Source organism: Taudactylus pleione, unplaced genomic scaffold (assembly GCF_031769625.1).
Source record: "Taudactylus pleione unplaced genomic scaffold, aTauple2 ptg000479l, whole genome shotgun sequence".
Classification (NCBI taxonomy): domain Eukaryota; kingdom Metazoa; phylum Chordata; class Amphibia; order Anura; family Myobatrachidae; genus Taudactylus; species Taudactylus pleione.
In genome coordinates, this window is record NW_028284881.1 from 4,532,392 (window position 1) to 4,550,439 (window position 18,048).

At 43.5% G+C, this 18,048-nt stretch overlaps 1 protein-coding gene across 3 annotated transcripts in view; it reads left to right on the forward strand.

The window, feature by feature from the left end:
• The window catches only part of CAMKK2 (calcium/calmodulin dependent protein kinase kinase 2), a 134,226-nt gene that overhangs the window by 79,962 nt on the left and 36,216 nt on the right, over positions 1–18,048 (forward strand). For all 3 annotated transcript variants that reach the window (XM_088449186.1, XM_088449187.1, XM_088449185.1), the window contains exons 8-9: positions 4,334–4,355; positions 17,019–17,107. In XM_088449186.1, the coding sequence (XP_088305312.1) occupies positions 4,334–4,355; positions 17,019–17,107 (111 nt within the window). The remainder of the gene's footprint in view (positions 1–4,333; positions 4,356–17,018; positions 17,108–18,048) is intronic.

The window sequence follows — 18,048 nt, forward strand, 5'->3', positions numbered from 1 at the left end:
CCTGACTATAGGGAGGGGGGTGGGGGAAACAAAAGTATTTCTGTCCTGACCTATATACTAATTACGTAATTTTGACCCAACTACTTGGGTCAAAAAGGTACCGCTCGGTAAGTAATTTGGCTTAGGGGTGCCTTGAAAAAATGACGGTGACCCTAAGGGTGCCATGAACTGAAAAAGTTTGGGAACCACTGCTCTAACATATAATTCCACTATTTACCTTTATATGTCCTAATGTATTCAGCTCCTTGTGAAATAAAAGCTTGAATATCAACATGGTACAATTATGCTGTTGAGGTTTCCCAAACTCAGTCCTCAAGGCACCCGTAAAACTCCAGGTTTAAGGATATCCATGTTTAAGCACAGATTATTAAATCAAACTGATTTAGGTACTAATTAAGTCACTTGTGCTTAAGCATGGATATCCTTAAAACCTGGACTGTTAGGGTGGCTTGAGAAACGAGTTTGGGATACATGACTGTAGCCCGTGGCAATGAATTGTATTTTATTATGAAATATAGTGATTTTTTACTGTATATGTTTTGTTAGTTTATACAGAAATTAGCACTGGACCATCATATTATCCTTGAATGTAATATTTTAATGTCATGGGTTAGTCAATTACTAGAATATAATAAAGCGCCTGTACCAGACCTAATTATTTATTTATTAAGAGTTTTTTGCATACTGTATATACACTGAAGTGCTAAAAGTCATGGGATCGCAGTATGTAAAGATAATGGTAGGTGGCGTCACCATACTGTGATATCTCTGAAATGCAATCTCACATATCGTGAGTCAGTATGAGCACTTCCTAGGCTGCTCATGGCATGGAGACGTGAATTATCGTAGTTCTAATGGGGCATGATAGTGGGTGCCCGACGGATGGGACATTCCATTTCCGAAGTTGTGCAGACATTCAACATTCCTTGATGTATGTTGTCACATGTGTACCAGTAATAGCTCATTGAAGACATTATCACCCACCGTAGGCAGCGCAGTGGTCGACCACTGGTGCTTAATAATCACGAAAAGCGACACTGGCTCAAATCACTTCCGCATTCAATGCAGGAAGTACCAGACGCATATCCAGCAGGTCAGAGCAGCGTTCTTTAGCTTCCATGGTATATGGGAGCAAAATACCCACCATAGTGCGCCTGTTAACACTACGACACCGCACAAAGCTCCCCACCTGGGCTCGTGAAGTAGTTAATTGGACTCTGGAGGACTGGCAACATGTGGCGAGGTCCGAAGGGACACAGTTACAGTTGGTGCAGATGGTAGGGTTCGGGGGAGGCGCAGACCCCATGAGGCCGTGGACCGCATTTGTCAACAAGGCACCGTGCAGGCTGGTGGTGGTTCCAGAATGGTGTGGGGTGTGTTCACGTGGCATAGCCTGAGGCCGCTGGTCCATCTGAATATGTAATTGACCGGTAACCGCTATGTTGCATTGCTTGGTGACCATTTGCAGCCCATTATGGACTTCATGTACCCCCACAAAAATGGATTATTCCAGCAGGTTAATGCACTGTCATCGGTTCAAGTTGTCCACAATTGGTTCGAGGAGCATTCTGCACTTTGCCGGGCTAGAGGGGTCCTACCCAATACTAGGCATCTACCCCATGACTTTTGGCACTTCAGTGTGTCTGCATGAGCCATATAATGTTGCGCTTACATATTTCACACTGCTTTAGCTGATACAGTTTACTAATGACAGAGAGGAATGAACAAAATGAAGGTTTATTGGGATTTCAGAACAAATTGGATTTATAACTTTAAAACTATCTAGGCATGCATTATTCTTTTTTCCTAGAATTGTGTCTTTCAGTGTATGGAATGTTATTATTGGTTTTGTTTAAATTCCAATTTAAAGGTGGCATGGTCACTTAGTATAGGGTGAGACTCAAAGACCACAAAACAGCTCTCTATGGTTACAAAATGTATACTCCTCACCCCTGTCTTATTTCAGCAATGTTCCTCCACAGAAGTAAATGATTCTACACTAACAGAGCATTGTGCCTTATTTATACTTTGCAAGGGAACCAACTTATGGTGCATACACTCGTAGCGATCAGCCAGCGATATGATATCGCTGGCTGATCGTTGTGCACCCCCCCCTACTCACCAGCGACTATAGCGATCAACGACCGCGGGTCCCTATAGTAACCTGCTCGATATCGAGCAAGTTGAACGGCAGGCATGGCCGATGGACGATATTGCTATTATCCATACGTGGCCGCGCATCGCTGGTCAATGGTGAGTTGGTAGGGTCCATTTAAATGACTGATTTAAACAATAACGATAACGTTATCGTTCAGATCGATCATTTAAATCGCTACGTGTGTACGCACCATTACTCTGTACAATTGTTCCCCTGTACAATCCTCGTGACTCTCTGCAAACCCTGCTGGAAACTGGGACAGCCATATAGCTATTATGGTGCATACACACGTAGCGATCAGCCGCTGGCTGATCGTCATGCACCCTCCGTGGTGTGCTGGATGATCAATATCGATCATCCAGCACACCACCTACCCACCGGCGACTATAGCGACGCGGGTCCCTATAGTAACCTGCTCGATATCGAGCAAGTTCACCAGCATGCTAGGCCAATGGACGGTATCGCTATTGTCCTGACGTGGCCGCACATCGCTGGGCAATGGTGAGTTGATAGGGTCCATTTAAATGACCGATTTGAACAATAACGTTAACGATATCGATATTATTCAAATCGATCATTTAAATTGCTTCGTGTGTACGCACCATTGTAGATCTAAACTATTTAAAACAAAACTACATACAAATAAACAAAACAACGGACTAGATGGGCCTATAAATTATATTGTTGCCATCAGTTTGCCTCTTTCCAGGTTTAACCTTCACATGTTTTTTTAGATTCGTACTCTGTAGAGTGGTATGTGATATGTTACCACTTTAAAATCCAAGTATAATGCTAACAGAAGCACTAATGGGCCAGTAATTAGCACTTGATTGCAGATCACATGAATCATTATGACTGACTGAGGAGAAATGCCACAGGAAAGCTAATACCTGATGTTTGAAAACCACAATAGTGAAAAAAAATCAATATAATAAGTAAATATGGAAGTATAGTGAAAAATAAACTAGTGACTGTATATTTACATTTTCCAATAATGTTGGACACACATCCTGAGATAATGTAGCCAGTACTGAGCAATTGGCCTACTACTGCAGTGGGTGTCACACAAAAACCACCGCTATTCAAGAGTGTGTTTCAAACTGGATGCTAATCCTGAACTAGCCCTTATAGTAAATATATATCAGCCCTATATATCAAACTGATGGTAGCGATCACCTTTCCTTTGCCGGACAATCATTTTTCCAGATGCCCCAAACAATCTGAAAGGGGATTCAGTTAAAAAAAATAAGTTTACCCCAGTCCTCAACAGTCCAATCCCTGTACCTTTTGCAGAATATCAGTCTGTCCCTGATGTTTTTCCTGGAGAGAAGTGGCTTCTTGCTGCCCTTGACACCAGGCCATCCTCCAAAAGTCTTCGCCCTGTGTCATGCCAACAGTAAAGCATCCTGAGACCATTCATGTGTGGGGTTGCTTCTCAGCCAAGGGAGTGGGATCACTCACAATTTTGCCTTAGAACACCACCATGAATAAAGAATGGTACCAAAACATCCTCCAAGAGCAACTTCTCCCAACCATCTAAGAACAGCTTGATGATGAACAATGCATTTCCCAGCATGATGGAGCACCTTGCCATAAGGCAAAAGTGATAACTAAGTGGCTCGGGAAACAAAACATCGAAATTTTTGGGTCCATGTACAGGGAACTCCCCAGACCTTAATCCCATTGAGAACTTGTGGTCAATCCTCAAGAGGCAGGTGGACAAACAAAAACCCACAAATTCTGACAAACTCCAAGTATTGATTAGGCAAGAATGGGCGGCCGTCAGTCAGTATGTGGCCCAGAAGTTGATTGACAGCATGCCAGGGCGAATTGCAGAGGTCTTGAAAAAGAAGGGTCAACACTGCAAATATTGACTCTTTGCATAAACTTTATGTAATTATGAATAAAAGCCTTTGACACTTATGAAATGCTTGTAATGTTACTTCAGTATATCATAGTAACATCTGACAAAATGGTCTAAAAACACTGAAGCAGCAAACTTTTGGCCATGGCTGTACAAGATGGATTATCATTGTTGGTTCATTTTGTTTTTTTTTGTACCGAAGTCACTGGGATATGTTACATCAGAAAGCAAGAATATATTTCTGTCAATGTTTATATATTTCTTGACCTGGGCAAAATAATGACAGATATTTTTCTGTTCTTGTTTTACAGTATTTGAATTGGTTAAGCGCGGGTAAGTTGACGTTTGCAGTAAACGTACAATGATAGAACAGTCTCATTTTTGTCAGTGCTATTTGTTTAACTGTTAATGTTTTGACATCACTATATATAGTGTACAAGATAATATATCCCATATTGCAAATTATAAATGCCTTTATATAGTTGACTACTAACATCTGGAATGTTTGAATGGGGAGTATTGTAATATACAAAATACACAAGTTTTCCTAATGAACAGCAGGACTGGCATCAGCATTCAACAATGATAAGCAATGTCATCAGAATTCACTGTTTGTAGAGCTATTGGGGACGGGAATTACTGCGCATCACATTATGGATGCGGTACATCCCGCCACTTATCGGGTACATATCAGCATTAACAACGCCGGTATGTACTTAGTAGTGCGATTAAAGTCGCAAAGGACAGCTGTTTTTGGCTTTCCTAAAACAGGACTTATGGGTTTATGACCTGGGAGTTCTATCTGTGCATACATGGCTCAGGGGACACTGAGAAGGATCTAATTGGATCTCTGTAAGTGAACATTCCGAAGAGAAGCTCATAGGCTTCTGTTAGACATGCTATCTATAGATGGCGTTGCCTAACAGGTCCAGCTCCAGAAAGTATCGCATTCCAGGGCTTGGTACATATGAGGAATGCATACAAAACTCTGAAAATGGCAGTTTTCTGAGTTTTGCATGCACAATTCTGTCAACTGCGCCAGAGTCTGGAAAGGTGTGCTGGGGGAATCGGTATTTAATGCCGGCGGCTGAATAGCCTTTCCCTACCCTAACCCTCCCGGGGGGTGCCTAGCCCTCCCCCACCCCCACGGCTAGACGCTAAGACACCCGGCTTACCTTCGTTCGGTATGCTGGATGTCGGTATTTTGTAGTGGGGTTAATGATAGGCGTCGGGATTTCAACGCCTATCTTTAGTCCCCTGTCAGGCTGTCAGTGTCGGGATATTGGTGGGCGGGATAGTACCCGCCGGTATCCTGACTGCATCCTGTGCTGGGAATGGAAGAAGCAGTTTAACATGCTCTTGCTGACCTGAAGAAACACATATACATCAGTTAGGAGGTGTATCTTTGGCACCTGCTTTAGGGCAAGTGCAAATGCTGCTGATGATGATGATGACTTGTTATGATAAGCCAGACAGGTATGTTGCCAGTGCACAGGTGGATGCGCCCCAAGATGTCTATGGCTCTGCATATGTGCCATACTAACTTTTTTTTTGTTTTGCCCAATAACCCTGCATCAGACCCATTATTTACTGTAGTCTATACATATATTGGCAGTCCTTGTATATTGTTATATGGGATCTTAACATTCTTCTTTAGAAATGTAAGGTTCTGTGCAGATGAAGAAGGAATGGCATTATACATTTTACATCACTTAGAGGCCTATTCATCATCACTTCATTTTCTCAAAAACAGGTGAAAATGCACATTTTCACCTGCAATTGTAAAAATTAAGTTATCAGGCCATTCATCAAGATGGTAAAGCAGGAGATATCACACATATCTCCTACTTACCTTCCTCTTGCGGAATGGCCCGCTGTCCCCATACACTACTATGGGGACAGAATTCATCAAGCTCCAAAAATATATTTTCTAAGCTTGACTGCGGGAGCATTCACCATCTTCAGATGTTGAATGCTGCTGCTCCAGCATCGCAAACCCGCTCCTTCCCTATGGGAAGAAGGTCCGGGTTGCGATGAGGGATACTTTTTGGATCCCTCCGCCCCTGTGCGGCTCCTTCCGCCGGATGTCGGGGCGCTTGTGCACATGCGTGACCTGTAGGTCACGCATGCGCAGTTCCCTCACTGATCCGATAGGAGCAGTGAAAAGATTCACTGCTCCGAAAAGGAGCAGTGAAAACACTCGCGGGGACAGCTGATATCGCATCGTAAAAATGGAATATGTTGTAATCATGAAATGTTCTATGTAATTTCCTCCTACAGCCCATAGGTGTTAGGCAGGCAGGAGAAAACTTCCATCTGTAGCACAGACTCCTTTTATTAGATGTTTTGTTTTGCCAATAGGATACACGGAACTGGGAGGTGTCTCTGCCTTTTTAATATTATTTTATTATCCTAAGCTCTATTTATTGGTTTACACACTAGCCTATTAGTCATGTAACTGGGGCTTGTATAGCCTCGAGCCTTGCACATTGCTATTGCTGAGTAAATGTCTCCCCTGCGTGAGGCGCCTCTATCCTTTCACAGTTATGGCTCTTTTCTGTGATCGCTGATAGCTTAGTTCTTGTCTCATTGTCATACCTAATGAGTGTGTTTCTAATCAGTACAGTCATTCTATTGCTCCCGTCTCAGCATTCTTCTCCCCAACCCACTAATGCACTAATATGCATAATAATATTTGATTGGATGTGTCCCTCTTTGCTGGGTTCCTTCTGGGCAGTTTTAGACTCCAGTTATTGCTGGGTGGTTTTCTGTGTTCTGGCCGGAGATGAGGCTGCAGGAACAGATTCATCTTGCTGTTTAGGACTCTTAACTGCCAGGGAAGGGTGATTGTCCTGCAAGTTGCAAGATTTATTTCCCACCTTCTGGTCTGGCTACAAGCTTTAGGATGCGGTGTCTTATCACTGACTTGGTGGTAGTCATTTTTGTCAAAATCCCTTACTGAGATTGACCTGAACCTTGGCTGGTTATTACAAGTTTGACTAGTAAATTGCTATGGGAAAGTTATGTCCACTGTATTGTTAATTGTTCTTCTGTGGACACCATATACTACAGATAATGGCCACTACAATTATAGCTGACAGGTACCTCTGTTTTCTTGTCCCATTTTCTACTTCTGCTTATATTTTACTTGTCTTAAATCTGTCAGATAAGTAAAGATTATCTGATACAGTTTATATGTTATCATATATGCACTTTCTTCTGAAGAAATGGCTGATCTCAGAAAAGAGGAAGCATAAAACCACACAAGTTGACAAACCTCTCTCTATCGCAGCACATGCAGTACAAAGTGTTCATTTGTCTGAGCCAAAACCCACACCATGTTCTTCTCAGATATTCAAGCTTATGGTTTGCTAAAAGTTGTGCATTTCCCAATCTTCCACATCTTGCTCCAAGGGACATGTCCACACTGAGGGCCTGATTCAGAGCTGCTCGTAAGCGGGCGCTCGTTCGCTCCAAGCGATGTTCGCACATCTGCACATGCGTATGGGTCGTAATGCGCATGCGCCAACCAGTCAGTGCGGTCGGAAATCGTGTGTTCGCAAAATAGCGAGTGTCTGCTAATTTGAGTGACAGGATGAGGCGTTTGTGGGTGGTAACAGGGGAAGGTGCTTGTAAACGGGGAGTGGAGATCCGAACGCAGGCGTGCTAAACGGTCAATACGGGCGTTTTAAGGGTGTGCATAATTAACAAAGCAGCGTCATCGGCCACGTCACTTGGTTGTCTCTTAGCCTATTTAGCATATTTTGTTCGCTCGCTCAGACATAGAGGCGTCAACAGACCACAAAGAACGAGCACTCTATTAAAATATCCAGCCCCTTTTTCTGAACGAGCAAGCGCAAATGGCGTCCGGCTCTGAATCAGGCCCTGAGATCACAGGTTCTCTGACTTGCATGAAGGTTATTCTGAATCTGAGGACTTTCAGAAGGACAATGTAGACAGTTGGGTTCCTCTTCTATGCCTTCAGCTTCTGTAGACAGCCTTCCTCAAAGCCATGTTCAAGAGACAACTTACGAAACTGCCTGTCACAAACTATTGGAAAGGGTGGAGGAACCTGTAGATTTTTTACTATTCACTCCATAGTTAGAATATCATTGAGACAAGATAAATGTTCTCAGCATTGTAAGATGTTGTACACTTCACCTGCTGAATTCAATGCTTAGTGTGGCAGTACACTGTAAGTAGATGCAGCTGCAGTGAAAATGAATTTAGTAGCAAATGCCTACTCTGTTGAACCGAATGCCTACTCTGTTGAACCGACTGTTCTGTGTTCACATAACTCGCTCGTGTTACCAACTTCAGTCCCAGTTGTTCACAGTAGATAATAATGACTCTCACTCATGGAAGAAATGACTTACTACCTGTGTTATGTATTGGTGGACATGGTAAGGTTAGCAGCAAGAACTATGATGTTTTCCGTGGCAGCAAGTCACTCAGCTAGAATGAAGACGTGGTCAGCTGATGTTTCCTCTAAGAACAAACTAATTGCCTTCCATTTGAGGGAGATATTTTTTACACAAAGCTTCAAGGCATCTTTAAAATTAATAAGAGTAATGGCTGTTGTATCCCTCACTGTAAGAAGTCCCAGGGACGGGTTTCCAGAAACGCCTTTAGGCGAACATCCGGAGTTACAAAACCTTGTTTCTTTTATCAGTCTGCACCATCTACAGGTTTCTTTAATTCTCAGACCACAGCCAAAATCAGATTTGTCATGGCAGTATCAGAAGAGCGCTCAAATGGCAAAATATCCAATATTTCTGACTATGTCATAGTAAAGATGAGACAACATCTTTGGCAGTTTATCCATTACATTGTGTAAAATAGTTGCAACATATTTTTTTGGTTTTGCGTTCACTATTGAAAATGAAGATAGTGTCCTTAAACTCCATAATGAAAGCCATGGAACCAGGAAAGTTCCTTTTAATGTTAATTGAAATAATGCATATACCCAGATATTTCACCCAGCACTAGCTTATTAAACAGCTTCACCAAACACTTTTACGCATTCTGATTGGCAAAATAAATTACCCAAATATTTCTTTGGCTCAGTCTAGTGCTCTGAGGTTCTAAAGGGGCCTATCCATTAGGCGACCTGAAAGTCTGAACGTCTAGCGTTCAGACCTTCAGGTCGCCGAGGTGAGGACACCACACTGAATGGCGCTCACTGAACGTCATTCAGTGAAGGAGCCCGACCTCCTATCCATGAACGACGTTCACTGAACGTCATTCAGTGAAGGAGCCCGACCTCCTATCCCTGAACATGCCGAACCTGACGAGCGTTGTCAGGTTGACGGGCATGTTCAGTAGATAGTCGGGACGGCAAGGACCCAGCGTGCACGCGCATCGCTGGTCCTTGCCGGCTATCCATTACTCGACTCTGTGAACAATGTGACCAAAACCTCCTGGTAAAGGATAGGCCCCTTTAGTCTGCACAGATTTAGGGGATGAGTTTCTCCCAAAAGAAAAGATCAAAAAATTGTTTCAAGCAGTCTGAAGCATTCACACCAAGACACAGGTAACAGGATCATTAGCTTCATCTGCTGGGCCCTATGGCAGTCTAAAGGGGCTCTTATATCAGAAATCACAAAAAAAAAACGATTCACAGACTCTGATTTTTTTTTTCTACAGTCAAAAGATTCCCCAATCCACCAATCAGTGCCCATACATTACAGTGATTTTCAGATCATTTTCAGGAAAGACAGAACTGCCAGTCTTGAAAGGCCCATCATTTTACTAGTAACGGTTGGCTAATCGGCTGATTGTTACCAAACACTAGCAATCTACAGCCACGATTGGTCGGTGAAATCTATGTTGGACAACCTGATTCGCCAATTCCAATCACTTTTTGGTCGGAATCTGTGATCTGTGAACTCCATACATTGCAGATTTGTTTACACAATCATCTGCAAAATGGGGAATTGCCCCAATTGATTGCTGTGGTATAGGGGGCTTTACTCACAGTCGTTTCACTTTCACATATGCATGTAACAAGTTAACTTTCAGTCACAGTGGAACAAACATCTAAAATATATTTTCCAGATGATTATTTAGGGGCTGATTCTGAGTTGGGAGCAGAGCAAAATAAAAAGTAATTAACTTTGCACCTGGAACAAAGCCTGTTGCAAAACAAGGGGTGGAAATACACTTATCGGTTTTGCCAGAAGAGTAAATACTGACTGATTTTGCTTGTAGCACACAATTGCTGGACAAATTTATATTTACACAGCAATTTAGATTTGGGTTTGGAGACACCTCTCTCACATTTTACATCTCCCCCACCTGTAGTACAGAATGGTTTTACCCAGGTACAAAGTTACTTTATTGCTTTGCTACTAGAGCTAGGTACACACTGGAGCGACGGGCATTCGTTCTAACATCAGAACGAATGCCCGTAAAGAGTGATTTTGCGTCCACATTGGATGACTTCAATGAATGACCACCATTACGTTATTCATTTAAAATGCACTTGGTGCTAGCGATATTGTTAGCTTTGATGTGCAGCACATCAAACCCAGTGACCGTCGCTGGGGAGCATGCAAACATGTGTACAAATTAAGCGATGTAGGTGATATGTTGTTACAAAACGGCATATCGGCCCGACATCGCTCCAGTGTGTACTACAGTGGTTAACTCCAGCAAATCTGAATCGGGCAGGGTTCCTTATAATGGGAAATTGGCACAATGGATGCTTACTTTACAGGCTTGGGGCAGTATGGAATTTAGAATACTATCAAGGTCTGTGGTCAGTGTGGGAATTAAAGCTTCATATGTCCTCATGTTCTTGTATCCAGGATCCAAAAGAAACCAATGAAAATGAAATTGAACAATACCACAGCTGTTGAAAACTGAGCAGCAGACTTAGGGGTCTATTTACTAAGCAGTGTTAGGAGAGAGTGAAAAGTGATAAGGGATCAGCCAATCAGCTCCCAACTGTCATTTTTCAAACACAGCTGTGAGATGGCAGTTAGGAGCGGATTGGCTGGCACCTTATCACTTTCTTTCACTTTTCACTCTGTCTTCTAACACTGCTTAGTAAATAGACCCCTTAGTTAGACATCATTCCTTCGACCCTGGAGAGTGGAAACTGCAGAGTCGGAACTCCCGGAGCCAATGGAAGCATTTGCCTCAGGTGCCAAATATGGAGTGGGGGTGGCCAGAGGAAGGAGCCTGAGAGGAAGAAAGCACGCTCCCCTGAGTCCCTTCCTGGCGCAGTTGTTAAGACAGGCTGGAGGCCAGAGGCAACACGGCACAACCTGTATTGCTGGAAATTGTGCCTTACTTCAAGTTCATTTGTGCTCCCTCTCAGCTCTCCGATCACAAGTGCAGCGCTTAGTCCGGGGATGAAGTTCCGAACTTCAGCTGGGGTGGGGCGGACGGAGCAGGTGTGTGAATTTAGGGGGACGCAGTGGATATCGCTGCCTCCGGGCACCGAGGCCTAACTACCGCCACTGGGAAGCTGAACATGTTTTTCTGGCTGTTTAAAAAATATTAATAATAATGCAATCTCCCAGATGTTACCGTCATTAATGGATGACTGAATGCTTTCTTATAAATATCACAACACCTGATTGTAGTCTAAGCACTAGCAGCACCTGACTGACATTGTACTGCTAATGTTTATGGCTGTATGCTTGATTTGTTGGGTGTGGCTGAAATGGTCTAACACATTTAGCAGAGGAGGCGTCCATATATATTTTTGGCTATGTAGTGTGCATCCCCTTCTACCAATAACAACATTGTCAATAATATGATATTTGTTCCATCTGTTTATTTCTTTGGTCAAAAAAATATGTACTGTCAGGAAATTCCAGCCTATCTCCATTGGGAGCTACTTAGCTGGGTAACTATTTGTCACACAGAAAGTTAGTCTAAAATTTCTATGGGATTAAAACCAACCAGAGTATGTGATCATCATTGTCACATCGTAACTTTGAGTTATGGCGCCCAGTGCCGGCCGCGCCCCCTCATCACATGACATCATGATACTGTATCATGCAACGGAGGGGGGGCTGCCAGCAACCGGAACAACAGCGCTCTCCTGTTATGGCTGCAGTCTGCCGTTTGGAGTGTCCAGAGGACGCTCCGGGTCGGCACTGCAGTTGTGATTATAGTTGCAGGGTGCCGTTCCAAGGTCACCCTGCTAGCCAGATACAGGGACAGTGCGTGAGTGACGTTGCCACCCATAGAACTCTGCGCTCTGTGTGGTGGCAAAAATCACTGTTTCAAGGCCCAAAACAGAAGAAATGAAGAAACTGGTGAATTTTATAGAATGAATGTGCCATTTCCTTCTCTGACACACATTACAGCTGTCACCAAGTCAGTCTGTTTAGTTAGTGGTTACCTTGACGACAGCACAGATAGCAAGAGTGGGATGTGTTCCTCTTAACCTCTGGACTGCCATGGTGTTCTGGAAAAGCATTTTCTCTTTTCTGTATCAAAAATAGCATGTATAAGCAAACTGTTCTAAAAATACATAACAATCTGCTCGTAACATTCACCTTTCTCATCCCTTGTCATGAGATTGCTTAGTATTTATATATTCTATGCAGCAGAGTACAGATTACTGTACACTTATTGTTCTCTTTTATCAACCATCAAACAGTTCAGGGCTCTAGCATCATAAAACACTGCCAGTAGAATGTAAAATGCTTTGATAGCACAGGAACTGTTGTCTGTTAGTCTGTGATAGCTAATACAGACATGGAAAAGACAGGGCCTGTTATCTCCGGGCCCTTCCCCGTGCCCTGGGTGCATTTGGTCTTGGCTGTTTTCATTGCTTTGCATGTGGTCCATTGGTGAATGTTGCTCAAACCAGACATATATTTCCCTGTGCTGAGTATGAGACCTACAGGTGGTCATGCTGTACTATATATCTGCCAATTGGCCCAATATTGCAGCAGGTGTAGCTCTAAAATGAGCATGGTGCTCAATAATAATCTGATCATCAAAGTTGCTTGGCTTATTGTTGACATGTCAGAAAATTGCCGCTATCAGCCTGTGTGGTGTCATCTTCCATCCTCACTAATAGGCCACATTTCAGGCTATAGGTGATCTGGTTGCACTACCTGAATGCCACATATCCATATTTATTTCAATTTGGCTCTACACATGGGTGACCAAATGCCACAAGCATCTTGGTGGTCAGAAAGGGTCCTATGTATTCCCATCTTTATTTTCTCTGTACTTTATTTATGATATTACTTTACCTCTACTGCCCCCCTCTGCCAGTTATTCAACTTGCTCTAACTCTCTAATCTCTGTCCTCCTCTACTGCTCTGTTCTTCCTATTGTATCCACCCATATACCCTTTAGATTGTAAGGTTGTGCACGCAGGGCCCTCTTTCCTTTCTTCTCTCAGTGGCATCCCTCCCCGCGGTGTCACCCGGGAGGATAGGTACGCTGTGCCCGCGCAATGCCAAAAATAAAGCGTGACCTCGCGACATGGGGCGTGGCCTCGCAGGCAGTGGGGCGTGGCCTCGCGGCCCGAACCTAGTGGTCCCGTTCTTTTTACCGGTGGGGGAAGTCGGGTGTGCAGGAGGGGAGGTGCGGACTGCCTTGTGGTTGCAGTTCCGGCTCCCTCACAATGTCAGGAGCCGAGTGCAGCACCCGCCTCCTGTCACTGAGGGGGAGTCTGCACCTTGGTGTCACCCCTCGGCGGGTGACACCCGGGTGCGGCATGCACCCCACTTTGTGACGCCACTGTCTTCTCTACATAATTCTGCTAATTGTACACTTTAGGTAAGTATCTATCTGGAGCTGTGAACTTGTACTGTCTGTACTTATACAATTTGTTGCTAATTCTGTTCCATTTATACAGCACATAGTATGCAGCGGTGAGGTGAGGCAGTGCCTTTCCTGTCATACTTGGGTATACTCCAGAGTTTTGACTATAAAAATTATAAGAAAACTTTAAAGAAAATATTTTTTCTTTGTATTATTCTAATAATTTTTATAGTCAAAACTCTGGAGTAAAAAGTGTATGGCAGGTGAGGCACTGCCTCCCCTGTCTACCTTTTCCGCACATGCCTGATCAAAACACACCAAACCCACATGCCCACATGAATCCTCAGGTTCATGTACAGTCAGGTGCATAAATATTGGGACATTGACAGAATTATCATATTTTGGCCTCTATTCACCACCACAATGGCTTTGAAATGAAACAAACAAGATGTGCTTTAACTGCAGACTTTCAGATTTAATTTGAGGGTAATTACATCCAAATCAGGTGAACGGTGTAGAAATTACAACGGTTTCTATATGTGCCTCCCACTTTTTAAGGGGCCAAAAGTAATGGGACTATCAACTCAAAAGCTATTTCATGGACAGGTGTGGGCTATTCCCTCGTTATTTCATTATCAATTAAGCAGGTAAAAGGTCTGGTGTTGATTCTAGGTGTGACATTTGCATTTGGAATCAGTTGCTGTCGACTCTCAATATGAGATCCAAAGAGCTGTCACTATCAGTGAAGCAAGCCATCATTAGGCTGAAAAATCAAAACAAACCCATCAGAGAGATAGCAAAAACATTAGGTGTGGCCAAATCAACTGTTTGGAACATTCTTAAAAAGAAAGAACGCACCGGAGAGCTCAGCAACACCAAAAGACCCGGAAGACCACGGAAAACAACTGTGGTGGATGACAGAAGAATTATTTCCCTGGTGAAGAAAAACCCGTTCACAACAGTTGGCCAAATCCAAAACACTCTCCAGGAGGTAGATGTATATGTGTCAAAGTGAATAAGAGTGAAAGAGTGACTATAGAGGGTTCACCACAAGATGTAAGCCATTGGTGAGCCTCAAAAACAGGAAGACCAGATTAGAGTTTGCCAAACAACATCTAAAAAAGCCATTACAGTTCTGGAACAACATCCTATGGACAGATGAGACAAATATCAACTTGTACCAGAGTGATGGGAAGAGAAAAGTATGGAGAAGGAAGGGAACTGCTCATGATCCAAAACATACCACCTCATCAGTGAAGCATGGTGGTGGTAGTGTCATGGCGTGGGCATGTATGGCTGCCAATGGAACTGGTTCCCTTGTATTTATTGATGATGTGACTGCTGACAAAAGCAGCAGAATGAATTCTGAAGTGTTTCGGGCAATATTATATGCTCACATTCAGTCAAATGCTTCAGAACTCATTGGACGGCGCTTCACAGTGCAGATGGACAATGACCCGAAGCATACTGCAAAAGCAACCAAAGAGTTCTTTAAGGCTAAAAAGTGGAATGATATGCAATGGCCAAGTCAATCCCCTGACCTGAATCCGATCGAGCATGCATTTCACTTGATGAAGACAAAACTGAAAGGAAAATGCCCCAAGAACAAGCAGGAACTGAAGACATTTGCAGTAGAGGCCTGGCAGAGCATCACCAGGGATGAAACCCAGCGTCTGGTGATGTCTATGCGTTCCAGACTTCAGGCTGTAATTGCCTGCAAAGGATTTGCAACAAAGTATTAAAAAGTGAAAGTTAGATTTAGGATTGTTTAGTTTGTCCCGTTACTTTTGGCCCCTTAAAAAGTGGGAGGCACATATAGAAACCGTTGTAATTCCTACACCGTTCACCTGATTTGGATGTAATTACCCTCAAATTAAATCTGAAAGTCTGCAGTTAAAGCACACCTTGTTTGTTTCATTTCAAAGCCATTGTGGTGGTGAATAGAGGCCAAAATATGAAAATTCTGTCAATGTCCCAATATTTATGCACCTGACTGTATGTATCTGCAACCTGTCTCTGATACTAGCCAGTGCCTCTCCAACCATTTACCTCACCACACGTCACTGGTATGTAGTGTTCATTCTAGGTCCAGCACTGGGCAGGGTGCCAGACCATAAAAAGTGCACTCATGCGTGCACCGAAAAGGGGGTGTGGTCACAAGAATAGGGGGTGAATCCTTAAAAGCACCCCCTTTTCATTACTCTTGGGGGTGTGCCCAGCACTTACAGACATGCTAGGCTGTCCCCAAGCTCTCACATCACTGGGAATAGATTCTGAGCGCATGCACTGCAACTCCCCCCCGTGGAACACTGCGGCCCGTGGGTGGGGTCAGCACCCGGCAGGCTGTTTAAACAGGGCACCTCCATAAAGGCAGGGCGCATTTTGCCATTTTGAAATCTGGCAGAGTGCAGCTCCCTGCTAAAACAGCCTAGTGGGATGTCCATACGTCAGTATTACAATACAATGATCTTGCATTGCTTTTTACTGAAGCATGCGTTTCTCTTGCACCTTTAGTGCTTGTATTTTATTCAGTTCATATTTTGTTAATTTTCCTGTGCTCGGCTTCTATGGCAGATAAACTATGATGATAATGATCATAATCTATTGTGGATTTATTTATTTTTTTGAACGGACACACACACACACTAATAAGAGTGTATTTTCTTCTTATGGAAGACCTTTCCCCTAAGTACAGGGGAGATAGCCTATTAGTTATCCAGGAGATGGGTACGGGATGCCGGCGCTCGGGATCCCAGCGGTCATAATCCCGACGACGGCATCCCAACAGGGTTAAAATACCGACACCTTTTGGTCGGTGTCCTAACCCTCTCCCTACCTTAGCCCTAAAATGCCTGAACCTAACCTCCCCTCCTAGAGCCTAAAGATAACCCCCCTCCCCGCATCCTAAACCTAACCCTCCCCGCTTAGTGCCTAAACCTAATGCTAACTATCCCCCTAACCCAACTACTTACCTTCGGGATTCCAGCTGTCGAGATTCTGACCGCCGGAATCCCCATGGTTGGGTTTTTGACCACATCTCCCGTTAACTAGTATCAAATGACTTAAAAATGATGTCACAAGTAATGGAATTTATAGGCTGAGTTTTGGTTCATACCACCGTATGACAGCCTCCACGATGTGTAATTCATGGACCCACTAACTGACTTAGTGAGTGATTATAATCCCTCTAGTTATTTAGGATATTGTCCCGAAATACTCTGTATTGAATGTGTTGATACTTTGTGTTTATTTTAGGCCAGTGATGGATATACCAACTACTAAGCCACTAACAGAAGACCAGGCACGTTTTCACTTCCAGGATTTGATTAAAGGAATTGAGTATTGTGAGTTTATCCTCTTTCATATTATAGGCCTGCATGATCTGTGGCTCTCCGTTTGTAAACCAGCTACTTTCTCAGGATATTATAGGAGCTGTAATTGGAGTACCACTGATTGCATAAAATTAAGAACAAGCAGAAAACAACATACAGTATAGTATTCCTATGCATTTTGAAAACACATTTGGTGTAGAAAAGAAAAACTTTGTATCCTTGCACCTACTCATCCATAATACATATTCTATGACAAATACCTTACATGTCCAATTACAGCTTTTTATTCTAACACGAGATCTACAATATTAGAACACTATTAAAACTATACCACTCAAGCTAGAAAAAAACAATGAAATTATGTCCATTAAGGAAGAAGCCTTAAAGGACTTGTTCCTTGCACAGTACAGACTGTGGTTAACTGTAGATTCACCACTAGCATGGCATAAGGGGATCCCGACTGTCAGAATGCCAATGGTCATAATTTCAACAGCGACATCCCGACAGTCAAATTCCAGACGGATTGTGGTAAGTATTTTAACCCTTACCCCAACCCTACTGCAACCTAACCCACCTCACTCGCAGCCTAACCCTAACTGTCCCATGCCGCAGCCTAACCTTAACCTTCCCCTCCTGCAGCCTAGCCCTAACTCTGCCCTCCTGCAGCCTAACCCTCCCCCTAGCGCCTAACCCTAATCCTTACCGTCGGGATTGTGACCGATGGGATGCCGCTGTCGGTATTGTGACCGTCGGGATTCTGATTACATCCCAGCATGAGACTGCCTCACTAACACATTGGTGGAGCTACTAATTCACAAATGTGTGTCCTCACTGGAATGCACACATGCAGTCTATGCAACAGAAGGTCTGAACAGTTATGCAGGTCGTTCCTATGAATAAGCACATAGCGAAACATGTATCAGGACAGCACACACGCTGTCAGAGTGCTCCCT